The sequence below is a fragment of the Neoarius graeffei genome, chromosome 27 (assembly GCF_027579695.1).
Source record: "Neoarius graeffei isolate fNeoGra1 chromosome 27, fNeoGra1.pri, whole genome shotgun sequence".
Taxonomy (NCBI): Eukaryota; Metazoa; Chordata; class Actinopteri; order Siluriformes; family Ariidae; genus Neoarius; species Neoarius graeffei.
This window is the reverse complement of record NC_083595.1, coordinates 49,209,469-49,234,309: the sequence shown is the minus strand read 5'-3', so window position 1 is coordinate 49,234,309 and position 24,841 is coordinate 49,209,469. Positions and strand designations below refer to the sequence as shown.

General features: G+C 40.6%; 1 protein-coding gene across 1 annotated transcript in view; it reads left to right on the top strand.

Moving 5' to 3' along the window:
* The window catches only part of heatr3 (HEAT repeat containing 3), a 42,819-nt gene extending 24,090 nt beyond the window's left edge, over window positions 1-18,729 (top strand). Inside the window, exons 12-15 of the mRNA XM_060911831.1 lie at window positions 6,117-6,205; window positions 6,359-6,502; window positions 6,583-6,759; window positions 15,455-18,729. Of these exons, the coding sequence (XP_060767814.1) occupies window positions 6,117-6,205; window positions 6,359-6,502; window positions 6,583-6,759; window positions 15,455-15,568 (524 nt within the window). The 3' untranslated portion in view covers window positions 15,569-18,729. The remainder of the gene's footprint in view (window positions 1-6,116; window positions 6,206-6,358; window positions 6,503-6,582; window positions 6,760-15,454) is intronic.
* Window positions 18,730-24,841: the final 6,112 nt, after the last annotated feature.

Genomic DNA, 24,841 nt, shown 5'->3' with positions numbered 1-24,841 from the left:
CGTACTTCCTCAATCAACTGCTCTTCGTGCTGCTCCATCTTCGCTCATGTTTTAAAAATGCCGGTCGTGAAAACAAACCAAACCGGGAAAGTAGGGAAGCGGAAGTGCGTGTACAGCGGATGTAGAGTGGACCAATCGGAGCCCTCTTGTCTGCGGCGCTGTCTGCGAGGCTTCTGCGGTGGTCACAATTTTTGGGAGGTGCGCGCAGAGCGTCTGCGAAGGTGGGGGGGGCTACGCAGACGCCATCTGCGACGCTATCTGCGAGGACTGGGTTGTCAGCATAAATTGGCCTTAAGGCGCACAGGACTGACACCGTTCTGCGCAAGCGCGACACGATCGCAATAGAAAGCATGTTCAAGCTGCCAGTGTAGCTGCAGTCTTTTCAGTTACGAATCACAAGTATTTCCTCTTGTGTTAATAATTCGCCATGTCAAAACAAGCAAAACTTTCCTCCTCCTTTTGACGTGAAGAGAGGTAAGCAATTTATTATATATATATTTTTTTTTCCATCAAAGTTGCATTTTGTGGCTTCGAAGCTAAGTTTTAGTGCCGTTTCTAGAACACAGCATCAAGAAAACGTGGAAGAGACAGCAATAATGGAAGAGCTGGTTTCTAAGATACCTAAAACTAGCAATGGTAATTTATTTTTTGTTACATAATGTACTCCGGCTCCCAGTTAGTGTGTGACTGACACACACACACACCCTGAAAAATCCTAGCTACGCCCCTGATTTACATGAGAAATTTGGTATTCATTGGTGTGTTTAAATTTACAGACAATACGAACTAATGTAAACAATTGGCTTCAACTCGCATAAATCTGAATTGGAAATGTTTAGTGCACTTTAGCTTCTGCAAACGCACAACTCTACTAAAAGATTGATAAACGAGGCTCAATGTCCCCAACATTGAAACCTGAAAGCTTTAGAAACTCTAAGACTACGTTCAGACTGCACCCTGAAACGACCCATATCCGATTTTTTTGCCCATATGCGACCTGTATCCGATTTGTTATTGACAATCTGAACGACACAGATCCGATTTTTTCACATGCGACCCAGGCCGCTTGGATATGTGGTCCTAATTCCGATGCATATCCGTTATTTTCACATGCGACTGCAGTCTGACCGGACAGGTCGCGTTCATGCGACCTACACGTCATCAACAAGAGACAAACGTCACTATTCTGCGTTGGCTAATCCCGCCTCTTTGGTGGAAAACAACAACATTTGTACAGTTTTCAGAATTTAAATAGACTTTTATAGAATTGATCAAGCTAATGGTGGATTTGGTAGGGACCTGGATGTTGATCTGTTAGCCTGATTAAATAAAACAGTTTCTATAACTGATTTATAACTGAAACCATCCTGTATTACAAGATTATAAGATTGTTCTGGAAATTTCCAGTAATTTGACACCTTCGGTCTCATTAGTCTGCTGTTAATCAGATTATTGTGCGAGTTCCGCCGCCGCCACAAAAACCACATCACCAGGTCTCGCCTCATCTCCATAGCAAACTGCACTGGTGTTTCTGCACCTTGAGCCAGCGCTGAGAGAAGTTGCAGAATTCAGCTGGCTATAAACAATCTAAATAAATATTTATAAAAATGTAGAAAAAGTTTATTAATATGACGAAATAAATATGTGCAAATTATTAAGCCTGAATTAAGAGTTTGGTAATACAGCGGCCGTATCCCAAATGACTGCCTACCGAAGCTCGAGTGCACTATGTAGAGTTTAAAAATCCATTACTTCCTAGTAACATGTAGTGCACTTATATCAGAAATTAGAGAGACATTTAGGAGTCAACCCTCGTTACCAGGCTACACGTTTTCATTTCAGTTCAGAAGCAAAAACACACACGAGACCTCACACTTTAACACTAACCAGATAATTAAACAAACAACAACAAAAAAAAGAAATCATTAAACATGAGTGCGCTTTTTTTTGTTTACGTATTATGTAGATGTGCTTATTACGTGTCAATTTGCGCATGCGGGACACTTTTGGGTCGTTTTCCGTTCATATTGGAGATCGCATACAAGTCTCATATAATTGGTAATGTGAACGGCCTAACAAAAAAATCGGATTTCACAACAAATCGGATATGGGTCGTTTCAGGTTGCAGTCTGAACGTAGTATAACAGACCTTTACTTTTTAACAGTACTGTTTTAGGATTTTGCTGAGTTTACTTTCAACTGTCTGATTTTTTTTTTTTTTAAAGTAATGAACTGTGTAACAGGAAAATCACCGCGTTTTCTAAATGCACTCCTGAAAATTACTCATTAACTAGGGGAATTAAATTTGATATTTTTAACATGTTAATCATTAATGTACATGAAAGAAAAAGGCTTAAAAGTTATAACTTGTTTTAGTGAAAATAAGTACTAAAATGCACTAGAATGCAGGGTTTTGCATGTTATGTTATTAAAATTTTTTCGGGGGACGTTGCCCCCCCCCCCCCCCCCCCCCCCCCCCGACCCCATCTTAGTTTGACTTTCAAAAGTTCAGGATTTTTTCCTTTGCTCCACTTTCATCTTTAGACACATTACCACCTCGAAGTGGACTATTGTTTTTCCAGTAACAGCACAGTCCAGAGTGTGTTATTCCACTCATGCTGCAGCAGGTTATCAATGATTACTGTGTGTAATTTATTAAAGAATGTCACGTTGTGCTTTTCATCACTTTATAGTACGATTTCAACGTTGTTCCTGTTCTCACTTGGACTACTACAATGATAAACAGGCATTCCCGCACGAGCATCTCCCCTCTCTCTCTCTCTCTCTCTCTCTCTCTCTCTCTCTCTCTGAAGTTCTAATATCATGCTCTGATGTCAGAGATTGTGATGTCACTTACACACCACATGACTTCAGAATAAAGCAATCAATCAATCAAAAAACTTACTGAGGCTGAGATCTAGTGGATATATATCACTTCTAATTTGTTGTAAACAACCCTGAAGATGCCCAAGTGTCAGGCGTTTAGCTGGAAAAATAAGCCCAATCATTGAAGCAGTGAACGCACACACAAGTAAACAGTGAGCACACACAATACCCAGCCTTTGGGAGCCTTTTGCTGCCTATAAACACATTGCCGGCTATTCGGTCTCATCTCATTATCTCTAGCCGCTTTATCCTGTTCTACAGGGTCGCAGGCAAGCTGGAGCCTATACCAGCTGACTAAGGGCGAAAGGCGGGGTACACCCTGGACAAGTCGCCAGGTCATCACAGGGCTGACACATAGACACAGACAACCATTCACACTCACATTCACACCTACGCTCAATTTAGAGTCACCAGTTAACCTAACCTGCATGTCTTTGGACTGTGGGGGAAACCGGAGCACCCGGAGGAAACCCACGCGGACACGGGGAGAACATGCAAACTCCACACAGAAAGGCCCTCGCCGGCCACGAGGCTTGAACCCGGACCTTCTTGCTGTGAGGCGACAGCACTGACTACTACACCACCGTGCCGCCCCTGGCTATTCGGTAGAGGTGTTTTTTTTTTTTTTTCCTCCCCCCACAAATTAAAAATGTCCTTGTATTTTTATTTGACATGCTTTTTGTTTGCTTTTATTCACTGTAAAAAGCAGTCGTCTTATACGGCAAGAATCGCATTGCTATGGCAGCAGCCATCATTTACTCGTACACTACCGTTCAAAAGTTTGGGGTCACTTTTTGAAACGTCCTTATTTTTGAAAGAAAAGCACTGTTCTTTTCAATGAAGATCACTTTAAACTAATCAGAAATCCACTCTATACATTGCTAATGTGGTAAATGACTATTCTAGCTGCAAATGTCTGGTTTTTGGTGCAATATCTCCATAGGTGTATAGAGGCCCATTTCCAGCAACTATCACTCCAGTGTTCTAATGGTACAATGTGTTTGCTCATTGCCTCAGAAGGCTAATGGATGATTAGAAAACCCTTGTACAATCATGTTAGCACAGCTGAAAACAGTTGAGCTCTTTAGAGAAGCTATAAAACTGACCTTCCTTTGAGCAGATTGAGTTTCTGGAGCATCACATTTGTGGGGGTCGATTAAATGCTCAAAATGGCCAGAAAAATGTCTCGACTATATTTTCTATTTATTTTACAACTTATGGTGGTAAATAAAAGTGTGACTTTTCATGGAAAACACAAAATTGTCTGGGTGACCCCAAACTTTTGAACAGTAGTGCATCTGTGTCAGTACTGCGTGTGTGTTATCTAGCCGAGTGAGATTCAAACTTCATAAAAGTGAAGTCTGTTGATTCGCGGATTTTGTTGCTGGTAAAAATCACATGGTTACAGAGATTTTCTGATTTAGATTTTTAGAATCAGAAGCCTTTATTTGTGATGTAAATTACAGCACAGTGAAGTTTTTTTCTCTGTATTTTATCCTGCTGAAAGCAGAGAAAACGGGTGCATACAGAGAGAGAGAGAGAGAGAGAGAGGGAGAGAGAGAGAGAGCAGTGGCACCTGGGATTTTTTTTTTTTAAAGAATTAGAAGCCTTTATATGATGGCTTTGTGTTACTAAGGGAAACGATGTACTAGTGATTCGGTCACATCACAGGTGGATATCTGGTTTCAGTGCAAATGGCAGCACCCCAGGTAAGCCTGTATTTAGCAATATCATAACTCTCTCTGGGCGGCACGGTGGTGTAGTGGTTAGCGCTGTCGCCTCACAGCAAGAAGGTCCTGGGTTCGAGCCCCGGGGCCGCCGAGGGCCTTTCTGTGCGGAGTTTGCATGTTCTCCCCGTGTCCGCGTGGGTTTCCTCCGGGTGCTCCGGTTTCCCCCACAGTCCAAAGACATGCAGGTTAGGTTAACTGGTGACTCTAAATTGACCGTAGGTGTGAATGTGAGTGTGAATGGTTGTCTGTGTCTATGTGTCAGCCCTGTGATGACCTGGCGACTTGTCCAGGGTGTACCCCGCCTTTCGCCCGTAGTTCAGCTGGGATAGGCTCCAGCTTGCCTGCGACCCTGTAGAAGGATAAAGCGGCTAGAGATAATGAGATGAGATGAGATAACTCTCTCTTTTTAAATTGATAAATTTTAATAAAATTTAATAAAGTTGTTATAAAATTGTATTTTTAACTTAAACGTGTATGTGGGGGGGAGGGGGCACATCCGAGCACTTGCCGTGATCAACAAACAGCGTTTATTTTGGGGGTTTGGTTTCCTTTAATGAGACAAAAATGCACCTTATCATTTTACAAAGAATCCAAAATCATAAACTCGTCTATCCTGAAGATTTTTAACATTCTGGGGAAATTTTACAAAGCGCCGACACTGGAGACTCCTTCCGTAACTGTAACCTCTCGCTTAACACAGAGCTTTACTACATCAACAATTATACACTTTACTTTGATAAGTGTTTTTTTTTTCTTCTTCTTCTTTGTTTTATTATTATTATTATTATTATTATGCAGATGAACTGTTATTACAGTAAGAGTAATTTTCTATAACGGCAGACTGTAATCCTATTCACAAGTTTACGTTAATACATTCATTAACACTCGTATGTTATCGTTTCTGTAGTAACAGCTCATTCAGAGGGAATTGTACAGCAGGAGCTAATAATAAATAGATTAAATACGTGTTATTTAGCCTTTTTTTGTTTTGTTTGTTTGTTTTTTTCCGAGAGAGATTATCGATGTTTTAACCTTCGTGGAAGGAGTTTCCAGTTTCAGCACTTTTTCATTAACTTCAAGAGAAGGGTAAAGGAGAGTTCAGGAGGAAAATGAAGGAATGACTGTTTTATAGCTGCTATAACAAGCGATAACAGGAACTAACTTGTATCGAGGGCGCTCTACAACATTAAATGTAGCTATAAATGGATAGAAATTCAACATTGTGTTCATTAATATCTTCAAAGTTGTTGGCGAAAGAGTTGGCAGATTGCTGCGTGTGAGAAGAATAAAAGTTCCAGACATGCTGTTCTAGGAAAATAATCAACTTGAGGATGCTAACGGTAATGCAGCTTCATTACACCACCACGTCGCTGCTTGTTTTCCAATAACGGCACAGCTCAGTGTTTTATTCCTTATCTGATATGTGATGTGTATCAGCTAGCGAGCGAGTCAGAAGAAAACGCACTGCTGTTGTTTTGAGTGTGTTATTTGATGTTGCAGACATTTTGAAGGATGAGGAGTTCTTGGAGGCGGTAACCAGTGCCATGCGCTCGCTGCTCCAAATAATGGCCTCCAAAAATATCCCACAGGTCAGAACACACACCGCATGGGTTCTCACACAAATTATAGTATTTAACTTTAAGATTAGAACACCTTCCTATAGTTTTCAGTCCCTTTTATTGCTCTGTTGTAGTTATTGCAGCTCTGGAATGAACATAAGAGATCTTTGTGTGTGTGTGCAGTGTATGAGTCCTCAGCAGTTGATGAGTGTGTGTGAAGCAGCAATGCAGTGCGATGTCGTGAGTGTGAGGGTGAATGCTCTTGCCATTCTGGGCATCACAGGAAGCACGTTGGCTAAAGACAAGGGATCTGCTGAGACCCTGCAGGTAAACATCTCCGTTTATTGTGACTTTAATCTATAATCAGTAATAAAGCGAGATGATGAGTTTTCTTGTTATCTCTGTAGCTGATCGGGAACGCACTGTTGAGCGTACCGTCGAAAGACAGGAACCTGGTGGCGTGCGGAGAGGCGCTGGACGCCCTGTTCGACGTTTTCGCGGACGGCGAGGAGGCTGAGCAAGCGGCGCAGAACATCAACCTGCTCGCAGCTCTCAAATCCCTGCAGCCTGTGTTCACTGCCAAGGTACACAAACACACACTTAAGCTGGGTTTACGCCGCATGATTTTTGTTTTCAAACCAATCTAGCTTTCACTGTCCAAAAAACAAACACGTGTAAGAAAAAATTTTCACTTTTTATCCCCTGCTGGCTGAAAGACCTGAAGAGGGATTATGTCGTGGAGATTTCCGTCCCGGGAAGGGTACTCACCTTCTGAAATCAACTCCTCTCACAATTTTTGGAGGAATTTCACGAAGCTTGACAAGAGGCATTGTTATATACTGTATGTCGGCAGGGTTTTTTCTAGAAAAATTTGGTATGAGGGCGCTCACCATGGCGAGGGAGCGAAGCGGGGGGATGGTGCCGGTTGTCCGTCCCCCCCGCAATTGCCTTTGAAAAATGCTCCAATGGGACATTCTGAGGCTATCTGAGAGGGAAATTGTAACAAATTGTCTGTCAACATTGAAAAAGAAAATAAGGCCAAAAAAAAAAGTGTGTTTCCGGTAACATGAAATACTAAAATAAGGTCGGTAGGTAGGAAAGGTGTGGTTTTTTTTGTTTGTTTTTTTTTTATTTTGTTCGAAAAAATTAACACAAGTAAACATCTTACAAAATAGTATTTTGGCACAGAATCCTTTATACCACACATCATAATAAAATAAGTGTTTTAAATCTTTAAACGAATAAAAAAAATATTGCGAGAGTTCGAGTTATGATCGACGGAAGCGATATTTCATGATATTTTCATGTAATAACGTGAAAACACCTTATCAAGAAATAACGTGAAAATAACGTCCTAGGCTACTTCCATTAAAAGCAGACGGCCTAGCCTACTGTAGAACTTGGGTCGAGCAAAACCATGGCTGAATCCTGAATGACTCCTATTTGTATAAATAGGGGACTACATAGGCGGCAAAATGTAGTGTTTTTCCCTGCCATGGAAGTGCACTTGTATACTGAAAAGGAAGCAATTTGCATTACAGCCTTGAATGAGGATTCAAAATGGCGGCTCGGCTCAGTTTATGCAGGAGGGCTGATAGAAGTGGCGAAACATTTTAGTTTTTATCGTTTCACAACTTGAATGCGTTGAAACAAAAAATTATGACAAACTAACGCCGCTTACACTAAAATATCGAGGGAAATTTGTAATAACTTTACGGTCTGCAATTTCGACGCGGAAATTCTCGATCGGTCAGGTTACCGGAAACACACTACTTCTTTTTTTTTTTTTTATTTGGCCTAATCTTCTTCTGCCCCGGACAGTCTTTGGCTTTCTTCCGCTTCGTGCCGCAGGATGACATCTTTAAATGCCCAAGTGTCAACAAAAACAACTCGCGAACTACTTCTGTCAAAAGCTCCTGCGCCGGTGGGTGAAAGGTCATTCAGTCTCAAGAAATCTCGCGCTACAAGTCAGCTGACCTTGTATGTAACCCATGTCAAATCTCGCGAGAGCAGCCGCGACAAGTAAACAACTAAACAACATGGCGCCTCAGTCTGGAAAACGCCAATTCGGATTGTTTTTGCACCGTCTGGCGGTGTATCTACTATGATTGGAATATTTTTGGAGCAATTATAACGTATTTGATGATCAGACACATTGTCACGTAGTGTTGCTGGGATGCTTTCACGGAGTCGGTAAGGGGGCGCACGCCGAGAGTAAGAGGGCGCAGCGCCCCTGTTCCCCCATTTAGACGAAAGCCTGTGTCGGTAATACGTGTTTTCCTTCTGAAATCAACTCCTCTCACTATTTTTGGAGGAATTTCACCAAACCTGGTAAAAGGCATACATGTTATTTACCAGCTGGGAGGTCCATGTGGTGAAATACCGTGACTGAGGTCTTGAAAGTACTGAGCGAGGCCCTCTGGGCTGAGGTCGGTATTCAAGGCCAAGGTCACGGTATTTCACCATACGGACCGACCTTAAGCTGGTAAATAATTTTTTTTTTTTTTTTCTTTACCAAATTCTAACAGAAAACGAGAGCGCCCGAAAGGGAAAACCGAGCCGAGCCGCCATTTTGAATCCTCATTCACAGCCCAGGGCTCTACAGTGCGCACATTTCACTCGCATTTGCAAGTGAATTTTTCGGCATGCGAACGACGAAAAAAAAACGCGCATTCGTGCGAGGGCTTCTTGCGGCCGACAATTTAGGAAAGCACTGAGCACAGAGGCGACGAGTTTAACATTCTAAAATGTATCAAACGTTAAACTGCAAAGTATGTAAATCCAGCGCTGGATAGCCTACCTAATATAGTGTAACGAGTAACGGCCTGTATTGTTGTAAGTGTGTGTGTTCAGTGTTGTGTGTGTGTGTGTGTTCTGCCTGCGCCTTGCTCCCTGTCTGTCGTTGTGTGCATTGCCTCTGTCTTGCACTGCGGTGGTTCCCACGGTAGCCGGGGGGAGGGGAGTGAAAAAGTTTCTTTTTTTTTTTGCCGTTCTGCCATGCTAGTGCGTTTTACCGGGACATGAGATTTCAGCATTTTTATTCTTCTCGGTCTGTAGCTTGAATAAGTTTAGGCTACTGAATAACACTTTCAGTTAAAGTTGAGTCTGGTGCTTTTGTGCTGACGCTACAATAGCCTACTATCACAATAAATATCCCCCGTAACATTTCCCGTTTTCTACTCATCTTCCTGTGATTGGCCCTCTTTCCCACGGTTGTATGTTGTGGGTGTGGCATTAGGTGGGAAAAGTGCTTTTTAGGGATTCATCAGATCATTCAATTGAGAGATAACCGAGAGCTGGTTCGGACCGAGCTGAGAAATATATTCGCTATGCAGAGAATAACGGCGTTTTTTAAAAGCAATGATGGTGGAAACAAGAATAAAAGAACGGACGAGGAAGAAAGTGTAGTGAAGAAAGCTAGAACGACGGGAGAAGCTGCGGGAAAATTATATAATGAGATGGAAAGCACACACCCCAGTGCAAACATTTAGATGGGAACATACAACACAGCAGAAAAACAAATAATATACAGTATATACAAATGGTGCATGTCACAACACAGCAGAAAAACAAAGAATATATATACAACTGGGCGTGTTGAGTTGCAGATGTTAATTGCACATTAGTTCTAGAAACTCAGTTCAGCTACAAAACTCAGGATATTGCACTGTATTTGGTATTGCATTGTATTGGGTATGGATGTAAAAGTGTAGAAATATAAATATAAAATATACAAAAGCTATAAAAACTAAAAAGATGCTCTGTGAGGTTGCACTGTAATAAGTATTGCACTGTATCAGGTAAGTGTGAGAATATTATCCTTTTAGGTCCTTGTTGGTGCATTGTTGCACCTGCCAGAAGTGGCATCAGTCAGTGCATGTAATTAGCCTTTTTCACATTACGTCACTTGCAGAAGAACCTCACATCCGTTTTCAGCCTTTTGAATGGAAGAAGAGGCGGCATGCTAATCTGCTGGCTAACAAGTAGCAACCAGAGAAAGTCAGTAAACTTCCTTTCCAAAACAAGGCAGATAGGTGACTGGAATGGTCGCTAATAATGCGTAATGATAAACAACAATGCGCAATATTATCAATCTTATCTGTGAATGACACAGTTTTGTTAACATATGTTGCCGCCGTATACCTCTTCTTCCATTCAAAAGGCTGAAAACGGATACGAGTTCCCCTGCAAGTGACGTAATGTGAAAAAGGCTAATTGTTCAAGGTGGTTATGGGAAAAATTATTTTTATTTTATTTTTATTCCTGTGGGAAAAAACTGTTTTTGAGTCTGTTGGTCCTTGCTTTGATGCACCTGTAACGCCTGCCTGAGGGCAGCAAGTCAAAGAACTCAGAGCCAGGGTGGGAGCTGTCCTTGATGATGTTGTTAGCTCTGCTGAGCTCTGCTCTCTGTTTAGCTACTGTTTGTTCATTCATTCAGTTGTTCGTTATTCATTTGTTTGTTCATTCATTCGTTTGTTCATTCATTCATTCTCAATTGAATTTTGCGTTTTATGTGTTGGTGTGTCTAAGGTTTGCGCTGCAATAAACCTTTAAAATGAAGACCTACTTGTGCTTGTGCCCCCATTTTTTTTCCCTGTGCTCCTGAAAAAAAAAAAAAGTTAGCGTAGAGCCCTGTTCACAGCTGTAATGCAAATGGCTTCCTCCTCGGTATACAAGTGCACTTCCATGGCAGGAAAAAAAACTACATTTTTCCACCTATGTAGTCCCCTATTTATACAAAATTGAGTCATTCAGGATTCAGCCATGTTTTTGCTTGGCGTTAGCAAGTTACAGGTTTTTAGCTTTCTCCTGAAATGTTTTCTTTTATTTCTTCTTCCTCAGGGTAGTAAAACTCGCTTTCACTGTGAAGACTGACATTATCGCTCTCCATGCTGTAAAATTAATACTATTCTCTTGAGAAATGCTGGCAAAAATTTATAAGATTTTTGATAATCTTATAAATAAATCTTATAAAAGGGCAATTCCATGTAAATGTCAACCTCACCATGCAAAAATAAAGCAACATGTAATACATCAAAACCACTCCCAGAGATATCACCTAGGCCTGTATTTTACAGATGTGAATAAGTTGAACCAATTTGTAACCAACCTAATATGTCACTGTCAGTCTTTCTTTCTTATAATGTAAACCCCAAGCTAAAATCAACTTTGATCATGTACAATTCTATATTATTGCCACAAGCCACAGAAATGTATGCTAAAATCCACAAAACAGCAGGGCTTTGAACCGGAATTTTTTTCCTATTGGTTCGTTCCGAACAGAAACGGAATTTTAACGTTTCCGGTTTTGGGTTCCACCATTAAATAGACGTTCCCGAACCGGTTAGAACAAAAAAATTTCGTTCCCGGAACGGTTAATTACGTTCCCTGTCAGCTGTTTAACAAATGGCGATAAAATTATGTCTCTGTCTCATCCAGCTTAAGCCAAATGTAGGCTAATTCTATTACAACCTTCATTAAATAAGACAAGAAATAATTCAAAACAATTATTATTTCAAATGTTGGTGATTTGGATTCTCAGTATGTCTTCCCATCTACACAAACAGAAAAAGTGCCAAAAATGAAAGATAATTCATTTAGTGTGTTACCAAAGGCTAGTCAGGCCCTATAGAGGGCTACCGCATGACGTCACCGCGCCGCGAGATTTTGTTAGGCGCCATATTGGAAGTACACATCTATGCAAGTACATACATACATAAACTACACCTGAAATGTAGCCAGGGCCGGTTCTGCCCTAATCTGGACCCGGGTGCAACATCGCGCAACCCCCCCCCCCAAAAAAAAACCCAGTCTAAATCAGGACAACCATCACATAACTATAACTATAAACATTTTATATCAACTATTTTAACTAAATGGGCTATAATAAATCGGGCTGCCTCAGAAAAGTAACCATTCAATGACGCAACTGAAAGCCTGCAGCCACGGCGGGCTGCCTCAGAAAACTAACCATTTGTCCTACCTTAAAACTCGTTTTGTATTTTCGACCCTCCGTTTATTTTCTTTCCTTTTCTGAAAACCCGATTTGTGTCCAGACATTTTGTTCTGCTACCAACGAACTAACTCGTCAGGTCTCGTCTCTCGAGTCCGCGATGATTCCCGTGGGAAGGGCAACAATTGATACATTTTTACAAACAGCCAATAGGGAGGTTGCATCGTTCAGGCTCTTCTTTGCTCAGACACTCAGTAATGGAGACGTGATGGCAGTCCACCTTCCCGCTCTCTCCATTCAGTCAGCGAACGTCACACAGGAAGTGAACCCCAGCGGGTCATAGAAACTTGCGCAGGAGAAGAATGACTATTTGTAGACTACAGAAACTTTGAGGAACGAAATAAAAACCGGTATTAACCGGTTACCATTATTTTTAATAAGCGTTTCTGTTCCGGAACATAAAAAATAATAAAGTTTCTGGTTTCGTTTCTGTTCCATGTGAAATAGAAAAAGTTCCCGGTTTTCGTTTTCGTTCCTTGAACCGGTTCAAAGCCCTGCAAAACAGCAAAACAATAGCCATCCTAAATATTATTTAAGAACTTTGATAGTTTTAGCTGATATTTAGAGAGTTTTTCAAAGGGTTATGGTGGTTAAATTGCTGATTTTTCTAAACATATGCCATGTCTATTTCAGACGCGTCACATCCATAACGGAATTTCGTCACATCCATAACGCTGACTTTTCCTTCCGAAACTCTGCATGAAATACAAAATATTTTAAACAAAGGTTTTTTTAATATTCACCTTGGACCCCTCTATCAAATGGATATCTCCATTTCGACATTAGGTTTACAATTTCACAGAGTTTGATAAAAATGTACAGTCACCCAAGAAAAGTGATACTTTTTCTGTCACATCCATAACGCATCTTTTATTGGCATTTTCTGGCATGCCCTAGATGTACTATGGGAATTGTTCTTGTTCTATCACTTCTCCAGTATGGTACAGCCTTAAAATATGCAACACCTGTTTAAATACTGGGAGACAATAAAACATGCACTGGGTCATTTGTTGCCATTTTGAGTTCAAGTGTCACGTCCATAACGCTGGAATTGCTCAAAAAAAAAAAGATAAATGTTGACAAAAAATGCTACTATGTTTGTTGTTCTCGTGAACGAGCGAGTCGCCAGAGGTCCGTAACTGGGGTCCATATCGTAGGATACAGACCCGTTCGCCAGCAAATCAGAGCGCAGGATTTGATGGAAACCGGGCCGCGAAAAAAAAAAAATTGTTATATGTCATTAGTACGCATATTGTAATTTTGTTCAATTCGGTCGCATTTTACCAAAGTTACAGGCCTTGATTTACAACCTTGTACTTTCACAATTTCATGAAAGTGTGCTCGCCTTCTGACATCAGCTCCTCTCACAATTTTTGAACAAATTTCTCGAAGCTTATATGACGGTAATACGCATATTGCGAGTTAATTTCATTTGTGAAAATTTTCCCCGAGTTTTGACCCTTGATTAAATAACTTTGACAATTTGATGAGGGTGTACGTTCTTCTGAAATCAGCTCCTCTCACAATTTGCGGAGGAATTTCACCAAACTTGACAAAACGCTTTGTTATATGACAGTTATACACACGTTGAGATTTCGTTTAATTTGGGCAAATTTTCCCAGAGTTATGCCCTTGATTATTAACAAACTTTGGCAATTTCATCAAAGGCCCAATCCCAATTCTAATTTCTACCCCTTCCCCTCCCCCTTCCCCTTGGCACTTCCCCTTGAAACTGAGCTACAAGGGATAGGGCTTGAAATTCAACCCTTACGTATTGGGATAGCCCTTCAACGATCGCATACGTCATCGCGTACCTCCGTCAGCGTTTACGTTAGCAAAACGCGACCAAATGCGTCATTGGCTGCGACCAGCCGCTACAGTCAGAGCCAGAGGCAGAACCAGAAATCTCTGCTGGCAGGGTGTGATTTGTTAACTAACACCACTGAATGGGATATCTTTGGCGCTTTGTGCACCACATCCGACAGAATGAGGTGTCAGAACACTCGTGTAAACAATAAAAGCGAGAATAACAGAACAAAACGTACGCAGTCAAGCAACCGAAAACAATACTCACTCCCAAAGCTTTTTAGCAGCAGCTTGGATTTCAGAAATCGCTGCTCATTCTCAGCTCGAAAGCGAATCAAGCGGCGTGTTTCCTCTGGATAACAACTTAAAACACGTAAATAATGGAGAAAATACATTTATGACAATCTTTCGCCGCGGGAACCGCCATCTTTCTGAAATCCGCATGGCATTGTGGGAAATCACTCAAACCCCTTCGTTCGGAGTCAGCTCCAGGAAAATCTCCGTTTGGAGGGGTACAGAAGCCCTACCCCTTCCCCTACCCCTCCGCGTTAACTGGGATTGGGATACCTCTACCCCTTCACGTGAACGCGCAAAATGGAGGGGAAGGGCCAAGGGGTTGGTCCAAGGGGTGAAATGGGATTCGGCCAAAGTGTGCTTGCTTTCTGAAATCAACTTCCTTCGCAATTTTTATTATCCCCCGCTGCCTGAAAGGCCCGAAGAGGGATTATGTCGTAGCGATGTCTGTCCGTCCGTCCCGGGAAGGGTGCTCACTTTCTGAAATCAGCTTCTCTCACAATTTGTGGAGGAATTTCACCAAACTTGGCAAAAGGTTTTGTTATATGACCGTTATATGCATATTGAGATTTTGTTTAATTTGGGCACATTTTCCCAGAGTTATGCCTTTGATTATTAACAAACTTGTACTTTGGCAGTTTCATCGAGGTGTGCTTGCTTTCTGAAATCGACTTCCCTCATAATTTTTGGAGGAATTTCATGTAATTTGGCAAAAAAATTTTATCCCCCGCTGGCCAAAAGGCCCGAACGGGGATTATGTCGTGGTGATATCCGTCCGGGGAAGGGTACTCACCTTCTTCTGAAATCAGCTCCTCTCACAATTTTTGGAGGAATTTCACCAAACTTGACAGGATTCTTTGTTATATGTCGGTAATACGCATATTGTGATTTCATTCAATTCCGTAGCATTTTACCAGAGTTATGGCCTTGTTGCCAGCGGGGGATATTGTGCTCTCAGAGCAATCTTGTTACTGTTTGTCCCTTTTGTCTGAATCTCGCCGATTGATGACGTAAGCAGACGTCATTTCACACATGTATTTTCTTCATCATCTCGTACAGTGTGACGAGCAGTGATTTTAAAAGACGGCTGAAATTTCACAGATGTACTAAGGCACCCAAACTCACACTTGCTCATTAATTCACTGTCATTTCGTTTTGTGTAACAGATCCGGAAAGAAGGCCGGGAGAAGTACAGCCCGGATCAGCTGTGCGTCCTGGAAAACGTCAAGGTTAACCTGCGCAGGTTTATCGGCTACCTGGAGTCACTGCAGAAGAAATAGAACGCGGAAATCAGACACGACGGACTTGAATGTGAGGTTTTGGGGATTAAAACTCCGATCAGGAATCTGTAGAACTGGCAGGCCAGTTTTTAGTTTTGGGTTTGACTAATTACTCAGAACAACAGCACATGTACATCATCTATATTTGAGATTTGAATGGCAATTAATTTAAGAATAAGATGTGTGGTTTTTTTTTTTTTTTTAAATGATTCCACGAATTTAGAGGATTAAATAATACCCTAGTTCAAGAGATAAAATGTTACCGAGGGTGGTCTGGATCAGTATCGGTATAATTACTTATGATTCGAGTAATTACTTACTCGAAATAGCCATACAGTAGAAATATTTTCAGTATTATTTTCCTTACATTGGTGACATGGCGAGATTATTTATTGTTTAAAAAAAAAAAAGGACATTTAACAAATAAACAAAATTGAACACGTTCTTTTGGATGCTTTACATCCAAAGAAAATAACACTGTGCTTTTTCTATCAATAGTTAATTTTTTTTTTTTTATTTCAATATAATTACCCAAGTGAAATTTCTTTCTTCATTTTTTTTAACCTCATGTCTCTGGGGGTCACAGATCTGATCATTTGTTGCCGTTTAATTTTACAACCCAATATAGTGCATCACTTAAAAAAAAAAAAGAAAGGAATTCGGAATTATATTTTATTTATTTACAGAAATATGTCAAGCGCAAGCATGGATTGAAGTTCTGATGCTGGTTTGGACGTTCCTGATTAGGCATTGAAGGACAAATCCAAATATTGGTCTAAAAAAAGTAGCTCTGAGAAAGAAATATAAATATGACAGGACGTGATCAGGCATTGATTTGATTTTCTTTGAATGGAGATGTTCAAATGCTTGAAAGTTAATAAAGTCTTGAGTGGGAATTAAACTGCGAGATCTAATGGAAATATCTGAGCATCATATGTACCGGTATGGTGTTGTGTTTCAGAGCGAATTGTAGGCTGTCCTGTTGTGTAGAGTGTAAAAGGAGTGATTGTTTGAGGTTATAGAAGTGTGAAATATTTTTTTTTTTTTTTTGAGGAAACATCAGCTGAAAAATTTTCTGTGTGATAAACAGTTATTCCACAAAATCAAGTCGTACATGAGCTGATAGTCAACGAGGCGCGTAGCACCGAGTCGTCTATAATCCATGTACGATGAGATTGAGTGGAATAACTGTTGTATTCTATCCACATTCACTGGATTTTGAGAAACGGAGCAATTTTATTTTTATTTTTTGCAAATTCGATAAACACTTTATACCAAACGTCTGACAAAATAATTTCCGCTTAGAACGTAAACAAACCGGCGAAATGACAGGAACAATTTGTGAAAAATGTAAAGATGATGATAATTCTTGAAAAATAAAAAAAAGATACGTTCTTACCATCAAATACTTTTATCCCATATCTTGTTGCTCTTTTTTTTTCCATATTTTTTGCAGTTTTGTTTTTGAGTAAAGTTTTTATTTCATCCTCGGTTGGTTCAGCAACACACTCCGCCATTTTGTTTTTCTCTACTTGCCGTATATGAGCTGATATCCTAGTAGTAGAGTAGCCAATCGGAGCGTGCAATTGCTCATATCCAGTGAGTGTGGATAGAATAAATATCATTTGTATGAATACGGAGGTGATTCTAGAAAATCACGCATGATGATTGGTCGAGAGATTCGGACTATTTCTTGATAATCACCTCGAGTGACTCGGCAAAATGGCGGCCGATCGCTTCGTCACTGTAAGTGAGGAGGAATTCCAAATGATGAAAGAAAACGCTGTTCCTAAAAGCACTAAAGATGCTATGAAGTTTGGTTTAAAACTATTCAAAGGTCAGGTGGGATTGTGATTTATCTTATCGATTTCAAAACAAAGTATTTCATGTGACTCGGCGTAGATCAGTGACACAAGTCTGCGCTGCGCCGTTATTACATTTGCATGCTGCTTTTGAAGAGTGAAATAAATTATTTTTTAATACGTTTTTTTTTTTTTTAAATAATCACCTGTGTATTTATACTAAAACAGTTACCCGCCTCAGGCTCAGTGAATAATAACCGAGATGAATGATCACTAAATAGTCACAAACATCTAAAAGAGTAAGGCAAGTTTAAAAAAAAAAAAAGGATTTTATTTTCAGCAGTCTCGTTCTCTGTTTAACAGTTTTGAAAAATATGCAGTACTTTTATACAGAAAATATACAGAAAAATATCATGTCCTTTCCTAACCTTGTGGTTCGGTGTCCAGTTTTGCTTCTTTACTTTGGGAATGACGGAAGCTGGTGTCTGTCAGCTGCTCACTGGAAATCCGTCTCCCTTAAATCCTTTCCATAAACACACAACCGCATCTTTGTGTACTTGCTTCACACATCGTTAACCTTATTCATACGAAAGCTCTCTCGGAATTCTTTCAAGTATTGATTAATTTCCTATAACGGCGGTAAACCGGCTGCGAAATGCGTACTAATGTACGCGTTAGCGTTTCTACAGTAACAGCTCGTTCACAACGACTAATACTATATGTGATCTGATTACCTGGAATGTAAGTGACTCGTTTCAAGGACGATCCAAAACATTAAAAGTAACTATAAATGGATAAAATGGACAGTGAGATGTTGTGTTATTCGATAAATAAAACATATCATCGTTGCCAGATTGCTGTTGTAATCAGATAAACAGCTTCACATCACACCCCACAACAGAGTTGATGTATTTCCTCTAACAGCACAACATGGAATTAATTTTGCTTCATATCGTCATTATAGGAAAGATGGCTCAAAGATAGAGCGGTGTAATTTCACTTTGATTTTCCGTGTAAAATAGTCAGATTAATCCATTAATCGCGGTGTTTTAAGATTTCATAGCCGAACCATTGTTTGAAGTAAATATATGGAGATTTGTGTGTTTATTTACAGAAATGATTGTGTTACGAGGCTTGTAGCTCCTGTACAGAGCTAAAGAAGCAAACATCAGACACTAAACATGAGAGAAATGTTTATCTTCATGCTCTTGTGTAGAATTGATTGCACGTTATCTCTGATAATGTATAAAAAAAAAAGTGTGAAATTTTTCCTTTGAGTATATTGATGGTTTATTCTTCGAAGATTTTTTTTTTGAACATAAGATAATTTCTCATATTAAAGCTCTGACTGACTGAAAAGGTTTAGTGTGGTGGGTTTTTTTTTTTTGATGCTTTATATGATTAAAGCATAACGTTTTTGATTAATAATTTGAGTCTGAATCGTTTCATCCAGCAAAGTGTGTGAGGGGAATTTATTATTATTATTATTATTATTATTTTTAAACATGCAACAAAGTGCCTAGAAACACTTTCTTATGGAGGGAGCTGCCCATTTTTTCACCTCTAATGTGCATATTTCCATTTTCATTACTAAAACACTGACTTAAAGGACATGGGACATGAAACATAAAAGCACGCTATATCAGTTTCTTTCCATTAAAAATATGAAATAATTGCATCAACAAATACAAAATTATCTATTAAACTCAGCAAAATCGTTATATTCGTGATGATTATATGGCATTTCTGCTCGAGCTCCGATATGCATATTTTACAACCGGAAGAGCCGCTGTCACGTGATCATACGTCACAAAAACTTTCGGGTCCAGCACAAGCGGGTAGATGAATATGGAGAAGTGTGAATCGTGATGATGACGAATGCGACAAGATAGTTTTTGTGTCTTGGATGACACAAAAATTGTTTCGTTTTTAGAGTGTTTAACGTACATTGAACATCATGGTGTATTGCGACCTCCCAGTCAGTCAGACGCGCTGTCACTCCTGTTAGCAATGTAGCTAGGCTCAGTATGGCCAATGGTATTTTTTGGGGCTGTAGTTAGATGCGACCAAACTCTTCCGCGTTTTTCCTGTTTACATAGGTTTATATGACCAGTGACATGAAACAAGTTGTTACACAAAATTTTGATCGGGTCTAACTTCACATCTCTTTGAAACATCGGGAATTTCACTGTCGATGGTGTCCATTTCGGTAACCTGTTTACATTGATTCCCAAGCGCTGGCTCCTTGGAAAGTTTTTGTGACGTCACGGGTCACGTGCCCACCTAGCTAATTAACGAATCATTGTTTTACGCTGGGCGGCACGGTGGTGTAGTGGTTAGCGCTGTCGCCTCACAGCAAGAAGGTCCTGGGTTCGAGCCCCGGGGCCGGCGAGGGCCTTTCTGTGCGGAGTTTGCATGTTCTCCCCGTGTCCGCGTGGGTTTCCTCCGGGTGCTCCGGTTTCCCCCACAGTCCAAAGACATGCAGGTTAGGTTAACTGGTGACTCTAAATTGAGCGTAGGTGTGAATGTGAGTGTGAATGGTTGTCTGTGTCTATGTGTCAGCCCTGTGATGACCTGCCGACTTGTCCAGGGTGTACCCCGCCTTTCACCCGTAGTTCAGCTGGGATAGGCTCCAGCTTGCCTGCGACCCTGTAGAAGGATAAAGCGGCTAGAGATAATGAATGAATGAATGTTTTACGCTGATGTATAAAAAAGTTGAATAATGTGATGATTTTCACATTTTTGACGCCCTGCAGTGATTTAGATGGCATTTCTTATGTCCTTTATACATAATTATACCCAGAAAAAAATCCATGTCCCATGTCCTTTAATGTCGCATTACGCACACACGGAGTTATACGTAGTACCAGTCAAAAGTTTAGACACGTCTTCTAATTCAATGTTTTTGTTTTTTTCTTTATTTTTATTAATTAAAAGTCACTTCATGTCAGATGTCGTTTCTCTTTACTTAGTTGTTCGGTTCTTGACATAATACTGTATGGATCACTACAGTTGTTGAATATTTATTCAGTATTTTTATTATTGTTTGATCTCAAACTCATTAAGAAGGCAAGAAATTCGTCCACTAATTAACTGTTGATGAGGCACAGCTGTTAATTGAAAAGCATTCCAGGTGACGACCTCATCGTCCAACTTATTGATATTATCGGATATTTATCTCCTTTGGAGAAACCGATTTCTCCCATGAACTCCTACTTTGGAGATCCCACAGTTAATAAAATGTTTCCACTGAACATCTAGTGAACCTGCAGATGACTGATGTGCATAAATCTGGTCTACTGATCAGATCAGGTGCTTAGTTCTCCACATAGATAAAAACTAAAGCTCCACTAAGAAACTCTGAAACTGGACTTCTTTTGGAAGTTAGTCTAATCATATCTGGTTTTACTCTCATTAGTTTGAGTTTTTGGACACCATGAAGTTAGATTTAATGTTGTGGAACATCTAAGAGACGTTACTTCCTGTTCTCGCTCATCGTAGCTGTGATAAACGGTCGTTCTCTCTCTTTCCTTGCCTCTCTCTCCCTCCCTCCCTCCCCAGAGCTTGCCATTTTTCCTCGAAATCGTAAACTCCTCTGTCCTGAAGACTTTCTTGAACTGGGAAACTTGGACTGTTACAAAGCACGTACAGCTGAGGTTCCTCCCATAAATGTCTCCTCAGAAAATACTTCACCACATCAACAGTTATAGGTTTTACTTTGTGAAACAAGAATATGTTCTTCAAATACGTTTATTATTAGTCTTAGATCACAGGAAAAGTACAAGTTCCTGTGTATGATCCGTTATAATAGAAACAATAAAGCATTAGAATGAAAGGTTTATATTAAGACAATCATTCATGTTACAGCTACTGTGTATAGAAAAATAACCCATATCTTCTGAACGATCAGATTTGAGAATTCAGTTGGACTTGGTATAAAATTATAATCATGTTCTGTTTAATGGTACTCGATTGTGTGGAGCCTTATGGATTCTGGCTCACAATAGGTCACATAAGTAAGGAATAAAACACACATAGTGTACTCATCTCATCTCATTATCTCTAGCCGCTTTATCCTTCTACAGGGTTGCAGGCAAGCTGGAGCCTATCCCAGCTGACTACGGGCGAAAGGCGGGGTACACCCTGGACAAGTCGCCAGGTCATCACAGGGCTGACACATAGACACAGACAACCATTCACACTCACATTCACACCTACGGTCAATTTAGAGTCACCAGTTAACCTAACCTGCATGTCTTTGGACTGTGGGGGAAACCGGAGCACCCGGAGGAAACCCACGCGGACACGGGGAGAACATGCAAACTCTGCACAGAAAGGCCCTCGCCGGCCACGGGGCTCGAACCCAGGACCTTCTTGCTATGAGGCGACAGCGCTAACCACTACACCACCGTGCCGCCCCACCTAGTGTACTATTATAGAAAACTAATCAAGGATAGTGTTTAAAAAAAAAAACTTTATTATTTGTCACATGTACACTTCAAGCACAGTGAAATTCATCCTCTGCATTTAACCCATCTGAAGCAGTGAACACACGCACACACTCAGAGCAGTGGGCAGCCACACAGCACCCAGGGAGCAGTCAGGGGTTCGGTACCTTGCTCAAGGGCACCTCAGCCCAAGGCCGCTCCACGTCCGCCCCACGTCAACCTAACTGCATGTCTTTGGACTGTGGGGGAAACCGGCGCACCCGGAGGAAACCCACGCGGAGAACATGCAAACTCCACACAGAAAGGCCCTCGCCGCCTGGGTTCGAACCCAGAACCTTCTTGCTGTGAGGCGACCGTGCTAACCACTACACCACCGTGCCACCATATAAGGAGGCCAGCTCACCGGCTTCTTTTTCTTTCTCTGAAAGTTAACAATCATCGTTTTAAATTTTAAATAGAAAAAGTCCTTAAGAAACCAATAAATGGTTAGTAAAAAATTTACAGAAACCTCACCATTTTTATTAAATAACATCTTTTTTTATGCCTCCGCCACCGTAAGGTGCAGGAGGCATTATGTTTTCGGGTTGTCCATGCATCCGTGCGTCTGTCCCGAAACCTTGTGAACGCAATATCTCAAAGGCTAATGAAAGGAATTTCACCAAACTTTCACCATTTGTGCGCTTTGGGACAAACATGAACTGATTAGATTTTGAGATCAAAAGGTCTAAGGTCAAGGTCACTGTGAGGTCAAATGTCTGTCCGAAAACCTTGTGAACACAATATCTCCAAGGCTAATACAAGTAATTTCACCAGGTCACGATTACTGCGAGGTCAAATGTCCATCCCCAAATCACAACTTCATAAGCCGTGTAGTCTACCGGGCGGAGGCATCTCCATCGACGCCGTTGGCGTCGAGTTCTATCTAGTTTATATAAGCTATACCTGATGGAGAACCAAAACCATGACATAAATCTCTGTATGTCACTCATGAGGAAATCAGTGAGTTGTTTTGATAAATCTGGGTACCTTTTGTTTGTCTGTATAATAAAAAGAAACTCACACGTTGGCTTGAAGATAAGAAGTTTATCTTCTCATGTTGAAAAACTCACATTTTTTTCATACGAAATACATCACAGATCTGACTGATATATTTAAATAATATTAGCTGGGTTGTTTGTTTTTTCGTGGTATATCAGATATATTCCATTCAGCTAGCATGATATTGAACGAGTTGAAGATGAGCCGCTGAATGGAATATATCTGATGGACCAGGAAAAAAACAGCCAATATTATTTTTTTTAATTATACATACACATTCCTTCTGGGTGTTCAACGCGTCTTTCTCTTTCAAAATCTTCCGTATTTAACGACGTAAACCTGGCGGCCATGTTTGGTCACAGTCGCTTGTGCGGAAGTTTTACGTTTCTGTCGTGTAACGTCATGTTGTCTTGACAACCATGCAACATCGTAAACCATATTCAACGCTCACTGGTAGAGTGACGTAATACACGTAGTATAAGTGATATGCTAACAATATTGCACGCTATCAAATGAAATGAACGAAACCTGCTCAAACGGAATAGAACACGTTTTTATTCCATCGAAAAGGTGTCCTGGATGTATAATAATTCCTGATATTTATCTTCTCGCGTTGAAAATATTTCACATGTTCGCTTCGCTCGCTTGTGATATATACATTTACCACTCGAAGATAAACTTCATATCTTTACACAAGCGTGTAATATCCTCTATATATGTATAATATGCCTCATCTTCTATACAAGTAAGGTCCTGTGTAATCTAAACCAAAACACATTATCAGAAGAGCCTGTGATTTGAATAACTGTCGGAGCTATTTCTGATTGATTGATTGATTGATTGATTGATTGATTGATTGATTGATTGATTCCGAACAGTAAAGAAGATATAAAACAAACAAAAAATAAAAAATGTAATCATCAAAACATCGTCATAAACAGAATAGCGTAGCCACAAGGCAATAACATAATAATGTTCGGAAAGGATTACGAAGAAGTAAATAACTTATCAAATCCAAACCCTCTATACCACCGTTAATCAAACGTCACTTTCCACCATAATAAACTATATATACAAAAGAAAGCAAAATCAACAAAAAAAAACATACCAACATATACTAACATGGTATAATATCGCCCAAATCAAATCATCTCATCTCATTATCTTTAGCCGCTTTATCCTGTCCTACAGGGTCGCAGGCAAGCTGGAGCCTATCCCAGCTGACTACGGGCGAAAGGCGGGGTACACCCTGGACAAGTCGCCAGGTCATCACAGGGCTGACTCATAGACACAGACAACCATTCACACCTACAGTCAATTTAGAGTCACCAGTTAACCTAACCTGCATGTCTTTGGACTGTGGGGGAAACCAGAGCACCCGGAGGAAACCCACGCGGACACGGGGAGAACATGCAAACTCCGCACAGAAAGGCCCTCGCCGGCCGCTGGGCTTGAACCCAGAACCTTCTTGCTGTGAGGTGACAGCGCTAACCACTACACCACCGTGCCGCCCCCAAATCAAATCATATATATACAAATACTTATGCTATGCATATATACACACATACAATACATATATACAGTACATACATATATACCTACCTATAACTATACACATCCATACATACACAGACACCATATCATAATTATGCATATTATGCTTATATATTATATACAGTTATGCACTATACATACATACATCTCATCTCATTATCTCTAGCCGCTTTATCCTTCTACAGGGTCGCAGGCAAGCTGGAGCCTATCCCAGCTGACTACGGGCGAAAGGCGGGGTACACCCTGGACAAGTCGCCAGGTCATCACAGGGCTGACACATAGACACAGACAACCATTCACACTCACATTCACACCTACGCTCAATTTAGAGTCACCAGTTAACCTAACCTGCATGTCTTTGGACTGTGGGGGAAACCGGAGCACCCGGAGGAAACCCACGCGGACACGGGGAGAACATGCAAACTCTGCAC